Genomic DNA, 16,415 nt, shown 5'->3' with positions numbered 1-16,415 from the left:
AAAGCAAGATATAAAGAAATACCATCTTGTATAAACACAAGCAAACAGCTTCCTTTCATAGTCCCTTGCTGAAGCTCTCATACCTGTTGTACTTTTACATATTTCGCCACATTACAATCACAAACAGCCTCTTTACAAAGCCCATTTTTTAGCTGTACCTTGAAGTATAATTCACCTAAAAAAAAGCCACAAAATTTGTAAACAGTGTCCACCTGGGTGTAATTAACATTCGTATAAATGCAGCTCCCCTGTGGTTTGTTGTGGAACATTAGTTAAAAAACATAATTAAAAAAGACCAAGGAAAATAGTAGAGCTTATGAAAAAAATAAACAGCAATTTTTTTTTTGTTTTCTGTCATGCAAAATGCTATCCATAACAGAAAGTCGATACTGCATCATCCTGAACACACTGTAAAACATGGTGATGGCAGCGTCACGCTGTGGGGATGCTTGGATGGAAAAGCTTCTTAGAGCTGATGGGACAATGAATGGGGAAAATAAAAAACAGTCCTGGAAAGAAATCTTTCAAAAACTGCAAAAGACTATAGAATGGAGCAGCTGTTCAGCAGAGCCTGACAACACAGCCTAACCTACAACAGGGAACATAACATGTTTTGGTCTCTATAAATGTATAATTAATCATTAATCATTTAATATCCTTGCAGTTCACTCTAAGTAAAAGGTGGTTAAAAAAACACATAAAAAAGCAGTTACTCGTAAATGAAATAGCATGAAAACATTTTGTTATTACAATTAACTTCAAAGTTATGAATAACTTCAGGTGTTTATCACCAAAAGCATCAATAAAATATACCTTTTTTTTTTGATTGTCCTATGACAAAACATGAGAAATGTAAGTGGATATATCTATGTGAAGCTCATGACTCACTGTATATCTTAATCCTCCACTAGGTGGTGTCATCGAGTCAGATGTGTAAAATAGAAAAACAACCCCACATAAATAAATATAAATAAGTAGCTTTTTACCTTTTTACCAGGTGGTACCAAATTTTGGTTGGTTTTCAGAATATGAGTGAGGGCCTTCTTGATATTCTTCTCTTTCATACTGGATAACACTGCTGGTGGCAGGAATAACGCCAAGCCCCACTCCTTCCTGTCGACACACAGTTAATACAGATAATCCTTTAATAAAAGTAGCTCTCATCACTCAAAGTGGGGGCTTTGATCAGGGATAAAATAATCTCAAAACCAACTATTGAAGCAGAGGCATAGCTGTAAGGTTATTATCTGCTCAACTGCACCAAGTAGTTGTATCTTCTGGAGCAAGTTATTGAATAGAAAAAAGAAAAAAAAAAACTCATGTCAGTCAAACAGTGCAGTTTGAATATTGATATACTTACTGAATATACTTCAGGGAAACTTTCTGAGACTGTTTAGTATTAATGGTCAGAATGTACATTTGCAAGGCAGCCAGACGAAGAGCTGTGTCATATTTCAGTTCTGACCCAAATCTCTCCAGTACCACATCATTACAGCTCTATAAGGAGGGAAAGAGAAGTGCAATGAGGAACAATTAGTTTAATATACTTTTGAAATCTAAAAGAACAGGTCACATAGAATGAGTGTTTATAAATAAATCTAAATAATGAAAAGAATTTCAAATACAGATATTCAGATTCATGGGTATTTTCACACTGCAATTATAAAATAAACATTGAGTAGTCTTAAAAACAATAGGTATAAATGCATCCTTGCATTTATACCTGAACATAGAGGTACTCAAAGGCTACTGCATCTCTCCTTAGCAGGTCCACGGGATCCTTTGGGACAAAAGTGATCCTAAAGAAGCACTTCATCTTGTGTGAGCCCGGCCTCTGTGTCACCTAAAGCATGATCCCAGAAAGAAGGTTAGGTTAGTCAGAATATTCTCTTGCAAAATTTTACATGGTTTAATAGCTGCAAATATTTTTAGTACCTACTTTATACCGATACGGGTCAGTTTTAAAGAAGAGAGAGTTGAGCAAAAAATGGCCGTGCTCTCGATTTAGTGAGCAGTCTGTGTTCCTACTACTACTCACACCTATAGTCATGAAATCTGGAACAGCCGTTAGCTGCATAAAGAAACCTGTCCATACAATCAGTAAGAATCCAATTATGGTTAGGCCAAAGAGGTGTCCAAAGACACTAGAGAAAAAAATGTTACACCTCCACAAGGCTGGAAAGGGCTACAGGGAGATTGCCAAGCAGCTTGATAAAAAAAAAGCCAACTGTTGGAGCAATCATTATAAATTGGAGGAAACTAAACATGACTGTCAATCTCCCTCTGACTGGGGCTCCATGCAAGATCTCACCTTGTGGGGTCTCAGTGATCCTAAGAGAGGTGAGAAATTAGCCAAGAACTACACAGGAGGAGCTGGTTAACAACCTTAAAGGGCTGGGACCCCTGTTTCCAAGGTTACTGTTGGTAATACACTAACACCTAATGGTTTGAAATCATGCATGATACGGAAGGTTCCCCTGCTTAAACCAGCACATGTCAAGGCCTGCCTTACGTTTACTAATTACCATTTTGATGATCCAGAGGAGCCATGGGAGAAAGTCATGTGGTCAGATGAGACCAAAATAGAACTTTTTTGTCATAATTCCACTAATGGTGTTTGGAGGAAGAGGAATGATGAGTACCATCATAAGAAAACCAACCATACTGTGAAGTATGGGGGTGGTAGCATCATGCTTTGGGGGTGTTTTTTTGCACATAGGACAGGGCGACTGCACTGTATTAAGGAAAGGATGACCGGGGCCATGTATTGCGAGATTTTGGGGAACAACCTCCTTCCCTCACTTAGAAAATTGAAGATGGGTCTTACATCATGACAATGACCCAAAAGGCACAGCCAAGATAGCCAAGGAATGGCTCTGGAAGAAGCATATCAAGGTTCTGGTGTGGACTAGCCAGTCTCCAGACCTAATCTTTGGAGGGAGCTCAAACTCCCTGAAACGTGAGTGATCTAGAGAAGATCTGTGTGGAGGAGTGGGCCACAATCCCTCCTGCAGTGTGTGCAAACCTGGTGAAAAACTACAGGAAACGTTTGACCTCTGTAATTGAAATACCAAATATTAACAAATAGCAATACTTTTTTTTAGCTGTATGATTCAATTTTTTTTTAATTATGTCTCACAATGGACATGCACATACAATGACAAGACTAAATTTCCTTTAATATTGTTTGAAGAGGAAAAATACATCAAATTTATGTATACCATATTTAAGAGATACGTTCATGAAAAAATATGTTTGAACTGAAGGACAGCTTAATCATGATGGCGCTCTTACTGTACCTGAGTTAGCATCTCCTGCTCGTGCAGGAGCATGAGTTTGCTGGCAGATCCCTCTGCTCGCTGCTCCAACATTAAAGAGAAGTGCTCGATGCACTTAATAGATAGCTTTTCTTGCAGGGTCGAAATGACGTCCTTCAATGTAGACAATGTCACAGTTAATACAACACAAAGGGGTAAAGATGCAGCATTATGCATGAGCTCAGTTCCCAGTCATGCTTGAAAATCCTTTTCATTCTGTAAATGTTTAGAAGCCTCCCCATTTTTAATATACATTTAGAATTCAAACTGCTAAAAAATCAGGGGGCAAATGTCAAACGCTAAATTCACCTCTCCTTCACAATAAAATCTACTCCCACTTCTCTTTGATTGCATTGTAATTTCAGCTGAGATATGGCTGTTAATGCCCCAGTGAATAGAAAAGGTTGCACTTCATAATGTAAAACCTGAGCATTCTTTTAGACTGCATAATAGAGTTTCAGTGTGAAAGGACACCCTTACTGGCACCTACCTTAATGGATGTGTTGCTGTCAAATCTAAAGGATTTAGTCTGGCCATTTTCCAGGTACACCTTCAAAACATTTGGCATAAAAAGAAGAGAGTTGTCCTTCACTGTTTCCTGAAAAAGGAACAGAAAATGTATGATCAACAAATGTATCTTTATAAAGAGGGATATTCATAAAGTTGTCAAAAAAACAATGGAAGCCACCTCAGAAAACACATACTATGGCTTGCAAAGATTTTAAGGTTCCTTAAATATTTTAACATCATGTCATTTTGCAACCACAAAAAAAAAACAATGTCGTTTATTTGGATTTTATAGGGCTTAACACTAAAGAGCCCTTAGATGCCTTGCCTGTTGTTAGGGTCAGATGGCCTGGTGCTGTTATGGATGGCAGCGCCACTTCTTAAATGTGTGTGTGAATGACTAAATAACTGATCCTTGGACTGATAAAGTGCTATACAAGTACAAGTCATTTCAGTTACTGTAAAAATTAATGAATCAAATCTGAAGAGTGTAGTTAAAGGTATAGTCGAGGATGTTCTTTTTCCAGGTGGATCATCAAAATAAGTGGTCCTCCTAACTGTCAATCATTCTGGTGATATGTTTACATAAGGCCGTCCTACGTGCTGGTCCCCATTTTCACTAAACAGTGGTGAGACTGACATAGTGGAAAAATTGCAAAGCTTCTTCTGTAAAGTAAGCTTTTATGAGTGATGCAAACAGTAACTTGTAAACAGAGCGTGCAAGAGGAGCACACTCGTGCATGCTCTTGCACGTGTTTAATAGGCGTTCCCTCTTGTGAGTGGCTACAGGGTTGTACATGTGCCTTTTTTATAGTGGAGAGGGCGGGTCTTTTCAAAATTTGCAAAAATCCTCCACTATGCCTTTAATATCTATACAGAATTCATTTTATTTTTTTTTATTTAATGAGTATAACTTTAGCTGTTCTGTGAAAGCCTCTATGGTTTGTTAGAGAACAGATGCAACATGCAGACCAAGGAACATACCAGAAATGTCATATATATAGATTTGGAGAAATTAAAAGCAGGGTCAGAGTAAGAACAAAAGATCTTCTGAGCTTTAAACACAATTGATCCATAAACTGAAAATAGAAAACCCTGTTACCCTGACAACAGTACACCTAAACAAGAAGACAAGAAGGATGTTTACCAGAGATCAGTCAAAAAGATAAAAAGATGTAACATCTACATGATCCTCACACTTTAGTCAGGACTCTGTTGATTGGACAGAAAGTAGCTGGGCCCTGTAACAATATGCCCTGGAATATGTTTTTTTCTAGAGTACTGCATGCCCTATAGGCAAGATAGCAACATGTTGAAGAAGAACCTGTTAGCAAAAATGGATGAACACACTAAAAGCAATATGTTCAAATATGTCAAACTGAACATCCCATCTCCAACAGGAAAGCATAGTGGTGGCAGTACAATTCCATGGTGATTTGTTTTTTAAAAACAGAAAATAAAAAAATAGTAAGAGCTGATAGATGTTGAAGCTAAATGCAGGGAAGTCCTGCGTGTGGGGGGGTTTGAGAGAGACCTAAGTCTAAGGCAGTATGATTATTCCACAGCTTGTGTCTCTCTTAAACTTATTTCTTTAGAATAACTGGGACATTTTCCCATCTCTCTTGGACCAAGCAGAGGTGGACAACCAATTCAGTGATTTTATAATCAGGCTTTAGTCACTTCATATTTTCCAACTGAGTTCAAGTTTTATTTTTTGTTGTAAATTTTGATTGATTTTCTTAATGTTCTAAGTTAAAACTTATTAACTTCATGGGAGAAGAAGGGGAGATGGTGGAGAAGTATAGATATAGAGCAATCTGTACATCTTAAGGAAGCTTAGGTCCTTCAGTGTTCTGAAGATGCTGCTTATCTTTTGTGTCTGTTGTGGAGAGTTTGATGTATTTTGCCATAATCTGGTGGGGTAACTGCATCAGAGCAAACAACTTAGAGAAGCTCAACATAAAGGCCATTTCTGTTCTCCTCTAAAACCTCTGGAGATGATTTTACAAAGCAGAAGTCTTCATAGATAAAGAAAATTATAGATAACAGAGCAACAGCAAAAAAAGTCTCTAAGATCAGGTGCAACAGAGAAAATCACTATAAAACAACTAATTGAAAAAGTCACAAAAACAGAATAAAATAGAATTGCTGCAGTAAACAGTACACTGACACGAAAAGCTGGCAGTGGCAGACCATAAAAGGCTTTCTAAAACACATTGATAAGGGAGGGCTCATTTTCAGAATTTTATTTTGAAAAAAGTCCTCTTTACAGAAAAGCAATGATAGCCATTTGTGGTAAACAACTGGCAAATGGTGACAACATACAAACAAAACCAAAAAAACCCAAAACAATTGGTATTAACACCTTTGTATGTCAATGTATTTAAAAGCGGGTTGTATTAACACTATCACTCCTTATGAGATTATCCTCACATCTGTGGCCCCCACCCTCTCCCTTTTCTTAATGTATGTTAGGCCAATAGTAACTGCTCTCTCACATCATGCTGTTGTGTGTGTGCTTTCATACAGCAAGATAGCATTACAGAAGATTACAGTGCATTTGAAGTCCCTCTAAGGCACAGGTGTCAAACTGTTTGCAGAAAGGGCCTATTGGCTGCAAGTTTTCTTTCCAACCAAACAATAGCACACCAGACTCCATTCATATCAACAAGTCATCATGTTCAGATTGGACTCCCTTGATAAGATGACTGGAGTCTGGTGTGCTATTGCTTGGTTGGAAAGAAAACCTGAAGCTACACGGCCCTTTCTGGAACCTGTTTGACACCCCTGCTAAGGGATAACATATCAAATACATATAGAATCAAATTCTGTCTATTTCATCTCTGGTTCTAAATCTAGACGAGATAAGTTGTTGGGTGTGACTTACTGGGACCTGTCCATTGACGATGACCTCCTCAGCAAAGCGGACTTTAACAGGATTCGTCTTTAACTTGGCCTTTTTGGCTGCACTGATGAATGCAGATTTGGGTGACTTTAAGAGAGAAAGAAGAAAGGCAGAACAATTAAGGATTTCAAGGAAAATCTGCTCTAATTTTGAGATGAAATATGAGCATGATTTAAGGGAATAAAAAATGTTAGCTTTTCTTTGAATTTCTGCAAGTCACATAACAGCAATCCAAGGCATAGTAATGAGAAAAACCCTGTTGCTGTCAGATTACCAAATGTTTGAAGATTTAACAATTACTAAGTAGCTTTTATCAAATAATTAGCACAATTGACACTATTATATCCTATTGATAAGAACTGAAAGATTGTGGTTTGGTACCACAATTTTAAACTTTTACAGTGAGCTACGAGTTTAAGTCCCTGCAATGTAAAGAACCTCAAACAAAATGTCTTACTGTATTCGATCATGCCCTGATGTTTTTGTATGTTATTGGAAGAAAACCTTGCATAACACCATTTCCAGTGACTTATTATGTGAACTGCAAACAAAGCCCGCAAAGAGGGTATGCTCCTGGCACTGTGTGCTCACCACCATCTGGTGCTTTCTAGGAAATGTTGTTGTGGCAAATTAACAAGAGGTCCTGTGTGGTTCTAAGTCTTAGATGTGGCAGCTCTCAAAAAGGATAGACTTTCTTTGAGTTGCTCAATTTCTTACTTAATATGAAAGGCATGACTGATATAGTTTTAGGACCTATGTATGACATGATGAAGGACTTGCTTGCATAGTTTCAACAAAACAATGCTGAAATGTTTATTGGGGTAATTGAATTTATCTCAAAGAGGAGAAACTTACTGGGTATGGCTGAACAACACTCAGCACAATAGACTCCTTGCAGCTTCTGTGATACAAAAAAGAGAAAAACAGGTCAATTGTAATTTCACTACTTTATCTGTGCCTGATATTTCAAGAGGGATAATCCATGTTTGAAAAGCTAGATTGTGAGAAAGAGCAACATCACACCCAAGGTCCCAAACTCACCCAGGTCCGAGATACCTTGACTTCTCTCTCCTCAGGTTGTAGACATATGGGTTTGATCTACTGTTACCTGTTTTAGTCTGACAATCTAAACCCAAGGGGCAATGGCCAGGCCACCAGCCAAGGCCCCCAACCGAGGCCTTAATCCAGGAGGATGCTGGGGTCTTCTAAGCCAGTTGTTCCAATATTTTCTTTCTTAATCAAGGTGTTTGAAATGTTTCCTAGTCTTGTCTAAACTATTTTATGAAGCCACTTTTTCCTTGTTTATAACCCAAACCCTTTACATAATAACCCCCAAGCCAATGGGGTTCTCAAACCAGCAACTTTCATAGGGTGATAATTTGGAAGAAGACCAGGGCACCTGTTCATGGTAAGAAAATTGTCTAGTTCTGGAACCAGCATCTTTGCTATTTAGGATGATTTACTTGTGTTGGTGCTTTAAGACCAAAGCCTACTGCTTACAATCGGATGGTTCAAAAGAGAGTTTAGGGCTGCCGTGATGAGAGTCAGCTCTTGTACTGCAAGTCTGAGGTAGAGATGTACCCTTCCGATAACTGGATCAGATATTGGCTCCGATGTTGACTAATTAGCTTGATCAATATAGGTTGCGTGATGCCTGTAACACATTCTCACACAGAGTTTTGGTTAAATACTTTATCCTGTCATTCAACAGTAGTATCAAATCATCAGATCAGTATTAGGTATCAGATGAAATACTCAGCCTGGATATTGGTATTGGATAGCTGGAACTGATATCTCTATTGCAATATAAATTGTAAGAAAAAAAATTGTGACTGCAAAAACTAGTTTGCATGCCATGCCTCTTGAAGTGATTACAAATATCAGAGTCTTGATCTCGTGAAACAATAGGAAAGCTTTGGGAGAAATTGAAAGGTAATGTAGGTTTTGGTCCAGTTTGTCATCAAGAAAGAATTATGCAAAAGAGTGAAGCTCTCTCTTTCCCTGTCTGCCAACATTCCAACCCAAACTAAGATCCTAAAGAAATAGTAAATTATTGAAAAAAATATGATCCCAAAGCCAGGTGGCAATATAAGTTTCCTGTATATGGTGCCTGTGCTCAGCCTTAGAAATAGAGTGAGGAACTAGCTCCTCCAGAGGAAGAAAAGAACACAGCCACTCCGTCTCTGAATGAAAAAGGGTCAGTTGATGTGGTCTGATCATAATGCCACCTGGAGGATTGACGTTTGAGGTTCTCAGGGAAAATAGGCCAGTGAGTTTCACTGGGGAGAGAGATGTCTGGAGTTTCCTCCTGGAGCTTAAACTCACAGGACCTGATTTCAATAATAAGCAGAAAGCAATGAGTAAATAAATGATTAAAGAAAATAAAAAGTGTGATTAAAGGAATCATGTTGAGAATGGCAGAAAAGTCCATCTAAAGACTGGGATACTCTTTTCGATTGTTGCCCCTGACAATTATGTCCTGCCAAGGAAGCACAGGATGACAAGTAGACAGCTTTACTGAGAAAATCCATTCAAATCCATCAGATCTATGAAGTCCGGCCAATAAACACCTTTTCCTTTACTGCCACTTACAGAGCAGTTGCTCAGTTAGTAACTAAGAGCTTTTACTAATTTATCTATCAATTAAGTTGAGAAAAAATCTATTAAATAGTACACTTCAATTTCATTAAGCATGCATACAAGGCTAGATGCTCTGTAAATAATACAATATATTTGTGAGAATCATCAATAAAAAGAGTATTTTTGGTTTTTGTTGTTATTTAATTATCTGTGACAGGTTTGACACAAGCCAAATATCTTACCTGACAAGGTCGATAACCCTCTCCCTGGGAGCTGAGCTGACTGGTTCATCATTAATCATGATGATCTCGTCCCCAGGGACCAGTTTGCCTTCTGATGGACCCCCTGCCAAAACATACCAAACATTGCTTCAGGTACACACAAATAGCATGCTGTATAGTGCATTCTCAATTTTCTTTGTCCTGTCTTGTGGCCAAGGCTCTAATGAACGTTTACTCATTGAGGGCTTTTAAAATCACTGAATCATCAGCATAAGTGGGTTTACCTCCAGGCTACTACATTTTTGGTGGATTTCATCTCATGATCTGGCTGTGGACTGAATGAGTCAGTGTTGTTTTAGGAGGGTTAGTGTGAAGGGGGGTCTTTCTCATTACCTGGAGTGACTGACCGGACCACAACAGGTTTCTCACTTCCTGCCACAAATCCAAAGCCAAGCACTGGATCCCGCCTCATCTCAACCTTCCGGGGCGTGGGGGGCACAAACTTGTCTCCATCCAGACGAACTTCCTCCAGGGAGCTGCTATGGGAGATCTGACTGAGGGAAAAATGTAAGAAATAATTCTACTTAGTAATAATTATTGCAATAACTTACTATAAGGCTTTTTACAACATGGTATTCAGAGGTATTATGGTCTATTGGCATTGTAAACAAAACCTTTGTCTCAAACGGTACGGACAAATGTTATGCAAGTATCAATCATGCCCAATAATGTTACTTTTAGTGATATATACTGCTCAGTATTACTGTATATCGTGGTAATTACATTTTATTGTTAATCAGACATGTTTTTTTTTCCAAAACAAATTCCATATCATATGTTTATTACTGACCTTTACTCGTATGTATGTGGGTTACTAATTTCCTTAAAACTAGAACTCAATACACTTGATGAACAAATAAGGATGAAGAGAAATGTACCAAGGATAAATAAAATATCAATGGTACTATTAGAATGCTGATACTATAAGAATACCTTAAATGTTAAGTTTATAACATCACATTACACTATTGTAGATGCATATCAGTTCATAAATGAATATTGTTTATTTTAATAGTAAATCAAAATGGGTACACAGATGGAGCTAATGTGCAGGTTGACAAAAGTTACAATTATTTAGATTTCAACATGGAGACACATAGAGAAAAGCTGTAATCAGAAAATTATTGCTCAATTTATTTATGTAGGTAACAGTCAGATTCTTCAAAAATGTTCAATTTAAGGAAAACCAGCTCATTGCTAGGACTCATTTACTCTTCGTCATCCCTCACACCGAGCATGCATGTAGTAACAGAGGAGAGGAAAACTCTCTTTAAAAGAAACTTACAGCAGAACCAGGATCAGTGTGAACGGCCATCTGCTAAGGCCGACTGGGGTTCAAGGAAATGGAAGCAGATAATGAAATTTGCTTTTTGGTGCTTGGGCCCTGACAGAAGACAATAAACTGTAAACATTCACTTGGATGAGTAATCTAGGCAAAGGACTAGACAAGTCTTCCCCCCTGGGGCCTGTACACTGCTGGTGGAATAAACCAGAAGGTGAATGGGACTGAGAATAGTCTGAGAATGCAGGAGGAGGTGGGGTGGATGTGGGTGAACGGGTGGGAGCTAAATTAAGGGGATCTTGAAAGTTGATTGGTTTGTAGAAGACGTGGCCCCGAGTTGATTGGCTGGAGATAAAGAAGGGACATCGCAGTCGCTCAGGTAAAGCTGATAAGAGTGTTCCAGATCTAATTTTCACTTAAGATTCATGAGTCCTTTTATTAGATGGAATTACTGGATAATGGATTATATCACAGATATGCAAGTATATTGTTTTATGTCATCTTTTGATTGTATTATTTTTGGCCACTGATAGTGCTGGTGTCTTTAATTTATACAAAACCAGCTTGTAAAGATGTCAAATATAATCTTAATTTTCTCTCAAATCACATTAACAGCAATATGTCACAATTACCGTCCTCATTTCTGCAGGTTGTCTTTTTATTATTGCCCACTGTAACTAGTTTTAAGTGGATTAACACTTAACAGGTGTTTCGTTTCAGTGGTTCAAACAAAGACTGTGTTTTTTTTTTTGTCTTTTTTTGACTTCACTTTTTTCAGTACACTTTATAAATAACTACAAAACAATCAGGCTATAGAATATTTTTCTTAGCATTTTAAGCTGAAAAGGTGTGCATAACTGTACACAAATTTCACATATGGTGTGATATATTTTTTACACCATTTCTTCACTCTCCTTGGCTACAGAAGCATCAGCAGTGGCATCTCTGCATGGTGCCAAATGTGTTGGTTAATTAAAGCTCTGGGCAGACAGTGTGTAATTCACAGTTATTCTTAACATGCATTCTTTTCACAGCTAAATACCATCAATTAACCTTTCACTGAACAAAGAAACAGTAAGATCTGTCATTTGGATTTGCAATGTCACAAAAAAAGCCAGAACGGGTACAACAAGTTTAAAGATGTTAATCAATTGTCAGACAGGATTCTGATGGAGGATTTATCTGCCTCTTTCAAGAACAAAAGCCATGACAGCTTCCATCAAGATGTAAAATGTAGAAATAAAATTTAAAGGGCACTCATACAAAAATCAGTACTAAATAATAGAAATTATTTTAGCTGACCTATCAATACCTTTACACCATTGAGTTTTCAATGACTATTATTCCAGGGCAAGCCTGCAAAACAGTAACTTTATAAATCCTGATCCTCCTGGACCCGCTGCAGTTCGCCTACAGAGCCAACAGGTCCGTAGACGACGCAGTCAACCTGGCCCTCCACTTCATCCTGCAGCATCTGGACTCCCCAGGAACCTACGCCAGGATCCTGTTCGTGGACTTCAGCTCTGCCTTCAACTCCATCCTCCCGGGTCTGCTCCAGGACAAGCTGTACCAGCTCAACGTGCCCAGCTCCCTCTGCAGGTGGATTACTGACTTCCTGACGGACCGGAGACAGCACGTGAGGCTCGGAACAACTGTCTCTGACACACGGACCATCAACATCGGATCCCCCCAGGGCTGTGTCCTTTCCCCCTGGCTTTTCTCCCTGTACACCAACTGCTGCACCTCTAGCCATCAGTCCGTGAAACTGATCAAGTTTGCGGACGACACCACCCTCATCGGGCTCATCTCCGACGGTGATGAGTCTGCCTACAGGAGGGAGGTGGACCGGCTGGTGTCCTGGTGCAGCAGCAACAACCTGGATCTGAACACCCAAAAGACAGTGGAGATGATTGTGGACTTTAGAAAGGTCACAGCCCCACCGTCCCCCCTTGCCCTCACAGACAGCCCCACCCCCATCTCCAACGTGGAGTCCTTCCGCTTCCTGGGCACCACCATCACCCAGGACCTCAAGTGGGAGCTGACCATCAGCTCCCTCGTCAAGAAGGCCCAGCAGAGGATGTTCTTTCTGCGGCAGCTGAGGAAACTTAAGCTGCCAACCCGGATGTTGGTGCAGTTTTACACCTCCATCATTGAGTCCATCCTCACATCCTCCATCACCGTGTGGTACACTGGCGCCACCGCCAGGGACAGATACCAACTGCAGCGCATTGTGCGCTCCGCTGAGAAGGTGATCGGCTGTAAGCTGCCATCACTCCAGGACCTGTATGTCTCCAGGACCAGGAGACGTGCAGGTCGCATCACAGCCGACCCTTCTCACCCTGGACACAGACTGTTTGAACCTCTCCCCTCAGGGAGGAGGCTACGGTCCATACGGACCAGAACCTCCCGCCATAAAAACAGCTTCTTCCCCTCTGCCATAAGACTCATGAACACTATATGTCAGACTCCATAACCTGCCCATGCCATTCACACTGCTGTATTGCACACTGCTCTATTTGCACTATCTTGTACATTTTACTTTTTATATTTATCCATATTTTTATCTTAAGTGTATATATTAGTATATTTTTTGCATGCCTTATACCCTAGTGTTTTTAGAGATTTTTATAATTTTATTTACTATTTCATATATGTTTCATGTTGCACGACTGTACCACAGAAATTTCCTAGTTGTGAACCTCTTCACTAACAATGGCAATAAACCCGATTCTGATTCTGATTCTGATGTATATTTTATCAGCGAGACGTAACATTTGGTGGCTGATTTTAGTTGCTTACTTAAAACTTTGAAATGTAAGATCAGATCAAAAAGAGTAAATTCAACAAACTCATTATTACCTGATAAAGGTTATACTTCTGAGGGGGACCTTTCAAAAACTCTTTCTTTTTCACCAGAAAATTGAGTTGTTGTTTTTTTATCCCATCTCCCAATTCCAAATTATTAGAATCTAAACAGCTTTCTAGTGTGTATGGTAGTAAATGTATATATTATCCTAAAAGGTTTCGCATGATCACTAGAAATGAGACTTTTTTATCGTTATTTCTCTTGTATCTCCCCTTTTATCTACTCTTTCTTTCATCTTTCCTTCCTTTTTCTGTTTTCCCTTTCCTGTTCTACTTACATTGCAGTGTCCATAAAATCTGTAATACTCCCTGCATGAATTATAATAAAGCTATTTATGTGCAATCAAACACAACACTATTGCGATAGCCATATTGCTCCACTTGTGAAAGTAAAATCTATTGGGCTCTCTTTTATGAATTGAGACAATTATTCTTATTGCCACATTGCCAGACAGGATGCTGTAAAAAAAAAAAAAAAAGAAAAAGAAAAAAAGAAATGAGACTACTGACCTAGACAATGAGTTGCTTTCACTTTATACTGATTATATTAATGTCTTGAAAATAAACTCCAGATTGATACAACTATTAACCATTTAGTATGTTTATGCTGAACATCTATATACATTTATTGAAAATAACATGCTTTTTCTTTAAATTAAAAACAACACAGAGACATTTATTGATATAAACTCTAAAGAAGATATAAAACTTTAGCAAAGCATGAAAACTAAAATTCTGTCTTTTCAGCACACAGTGCTTTGTAGAGGCATGCTATTTATATTCATAATTTTTCTTCTACACGATTATAAAGTGGAAGTTCAATGAGACAATGCTTTTAAAATCTTTTCCCAAGAATTGTTTAAAAACTGTGGCGTGGATGAAATATGTATCCAGCTCCAATGAAGCACTAAAAAAAAGTAACCACTTTTTTTACCCACCAAGTGTGTGTGTGTGTGTAATATTTTTCCTATCTATCTTTCTTAATAGTTAAAGTTCAATCAGAATGGATGGACAGCCTATATGAACATTTATTTTGATCCCGTCAACAAATAAAGAATAGCATATAATAGAAAAAGGAATTAAAGCTGAAGTCTGTAAGTTTTTAAAAATCACTTTTCTGTCATATTGGCTAAAACTGTCCCTATGCCCAGACAGCAGTACATGTGATATGTAACCTGTGAAAAAAACTGCTTCAATTGTTCCCGCCTACTGCCTGTATTGCAATCTGGAAAGAATATTTCGGGACGAGTCAAAACAACCAATCACAGCCAGAGGAGCATCTGAAGGAGTGTCAATCACAGCTCACACACGCTGAATCCCGCCCCCTCCCTCTCACCGCTGAACCTGACGCTGCCGCCCGGCTGCCGCAGTCAGGAGGACGCGCATGGAAGTCATGGCGGACCGACAGCCACCAGCAAAAGAGAAACTGCCCTTACTGCCCCTGCCGACTACTGCATACACGGCAAAGACTTCAAAAAAGAAGATGTGGTATGCGGTAGCCGCGCAGATGCTGTGAGAGGGGTGGAGCTTGGAGGTGGGGCATGAGTGAAGCAGAGAAGGTGGGGGAGTGGCGTGAAACCTGTTTTTCTTCAAATTTTCAGTCGAAGTCTGCTCTCTTCTCAATGTAACAGACTGCAGCTTTAAGAGACTGTATATTAATGCCACAAGCAAAACAAAAACTAATTAGATTCTCTGTCTAGTGAAGAACATCTTCCCCACATCTTGATACTGCCAACACCATGTTTGACTGTGGCATGGTCTCTTAATTTCCTGTCATACATCCTATTTCATGTAGGCTAAAATTTTCCATCCAGGTCCTCATCTAACCAGATTACTTTCCTTTAAATATTTACTCTAATAAACTGGCTTCAGTAGATCACACCATTTAAAGACAGAGAATCCCTTCTTAGGGATAACAAACTGCATGATTAATTAAACTATCTAAAACTAGCTGAATACTTCTGGTCCCTGTAAGAGCAACAGTTTTAATGAATAACATATTAGAAGATATTCACCAGAGTCGCAGATTTAACAGGAAGAAACCTCCGGCTGTTTCAAGAAAACAGAAGCAGACAGATCAAAAAAGGAACATAGAGGCATTGATCCATAAATACTTCCTGTGTTACTAAAGGTAGTCGTAAACTAGCTACACTGGTGGCTCTGTTAAGCAGTCAAACTCTGAGCCAATTTTCGTTTAAAAAAGGATTGAAGGGAGCACCTACAATATCAGGTAGAGAGAGCTGAATGCATCAAGTCTATTAAGAGTGTGAAGCATTTTTTTTCTCCAAATTATGTTGTAAATGTGTTTCAGAATGATTTTCAAGATTGCTTCAATTCAAAAGCTTTAGTATTTCTACCATACAATAATATTATTGTTAGGCTTGAATTGAGTATAACAAATATATACTTTTTTTTATTGTCAATGTTTTTTTTTTTGTTTTGTTTTTTAACCCGTGATGGACTGATGACATGTTCAGGGTGTACCTCAACTTTAGCCCATAGACAGTTGGAAATAGGCATCAGCCCCCAAACTTTTATGAACCAGCAGTATGAGATCCTATTAGGGAGTTTTCCTCCACTGCTGCTACAAGCATGCTGCCTGTGAGGGACAATGGTCGACGTTACCAGCTGGTTTTCCAATGAACCAATCTGAATGTAAGATCTGGTTGAATTGTCTC

General features: G+C 38.8%; 1 protein-coding gene across 6 annotated transcripts in view; it reads right to left on the bottom strand.

Moving 5' to 3' along the window:
- frmpd4 (FERM and PDZ domain containing 4) overlaps positions 1-16,415 on the bottom strand; it is a 57,449-nt gene that overhangs the window by 9,105 nt on the left and 31,929 nt on the right. For 5 of the 6 annotated variants that reach the window (XM_038293422.1, XM_038293423.1, XM_038293424.1 and 2 more), the window contains 9 exons: positions 9,924-10,084; positions 9,552-9,654; positions 7,585-7,630; positions 6,712-6,816; positions 3,808-3,915; positions 3,300-3,431; positions 1,724-1,843; positions 1,361-1,497; positions 987-1,113 (listed from right to left, as the gene is read on the bottom strand). In XM_038293422.1, coding sequence (XP_038149350.1) covers positions 987-1,113; positions 1,361-1,497; positions 1,724-1,843; positions 3,300-3,431; positions 3,808-3,915; positions 6,712-6,816; positions 7,585-7,630; positions 9,552-9,654; positions 9,924-10,084 — 1,039 coding nt within the window. The remainder of the gene's footprint in view (positions 1-986; positions 1,114-1,360; positions 1,498-1,723; positions 1,844-3,299; positions 3,432-3,807; positions 3,916-6,711; positions 6,817-7,584; positions 7,631-9,551; positions 9,655-9,923; positions 10,085-16,415) is intronic. The other variant, XM_038293428.1, reaches the window with a different exon arrangement.

Source organism: Cyprinodon tularosa, unplaced genomic scaffold, assembly GCF_016077235.1.
Source record: "Cyprinodon tularosa strain WSP-4 unplaced genomic scaffold, ASM1607723v1 ctg326, whole genome shotgun sequence".
NCBI lineage: Eukaryota > Metazoa > Chordata > Actinopteri > Cyprinodontiformes > Cyprinodontidae > Cyprinodon > Cyprinodon tularosa.
This window is presented reverse-complemented; position numbering and strand designations above follow the sequence as displayed.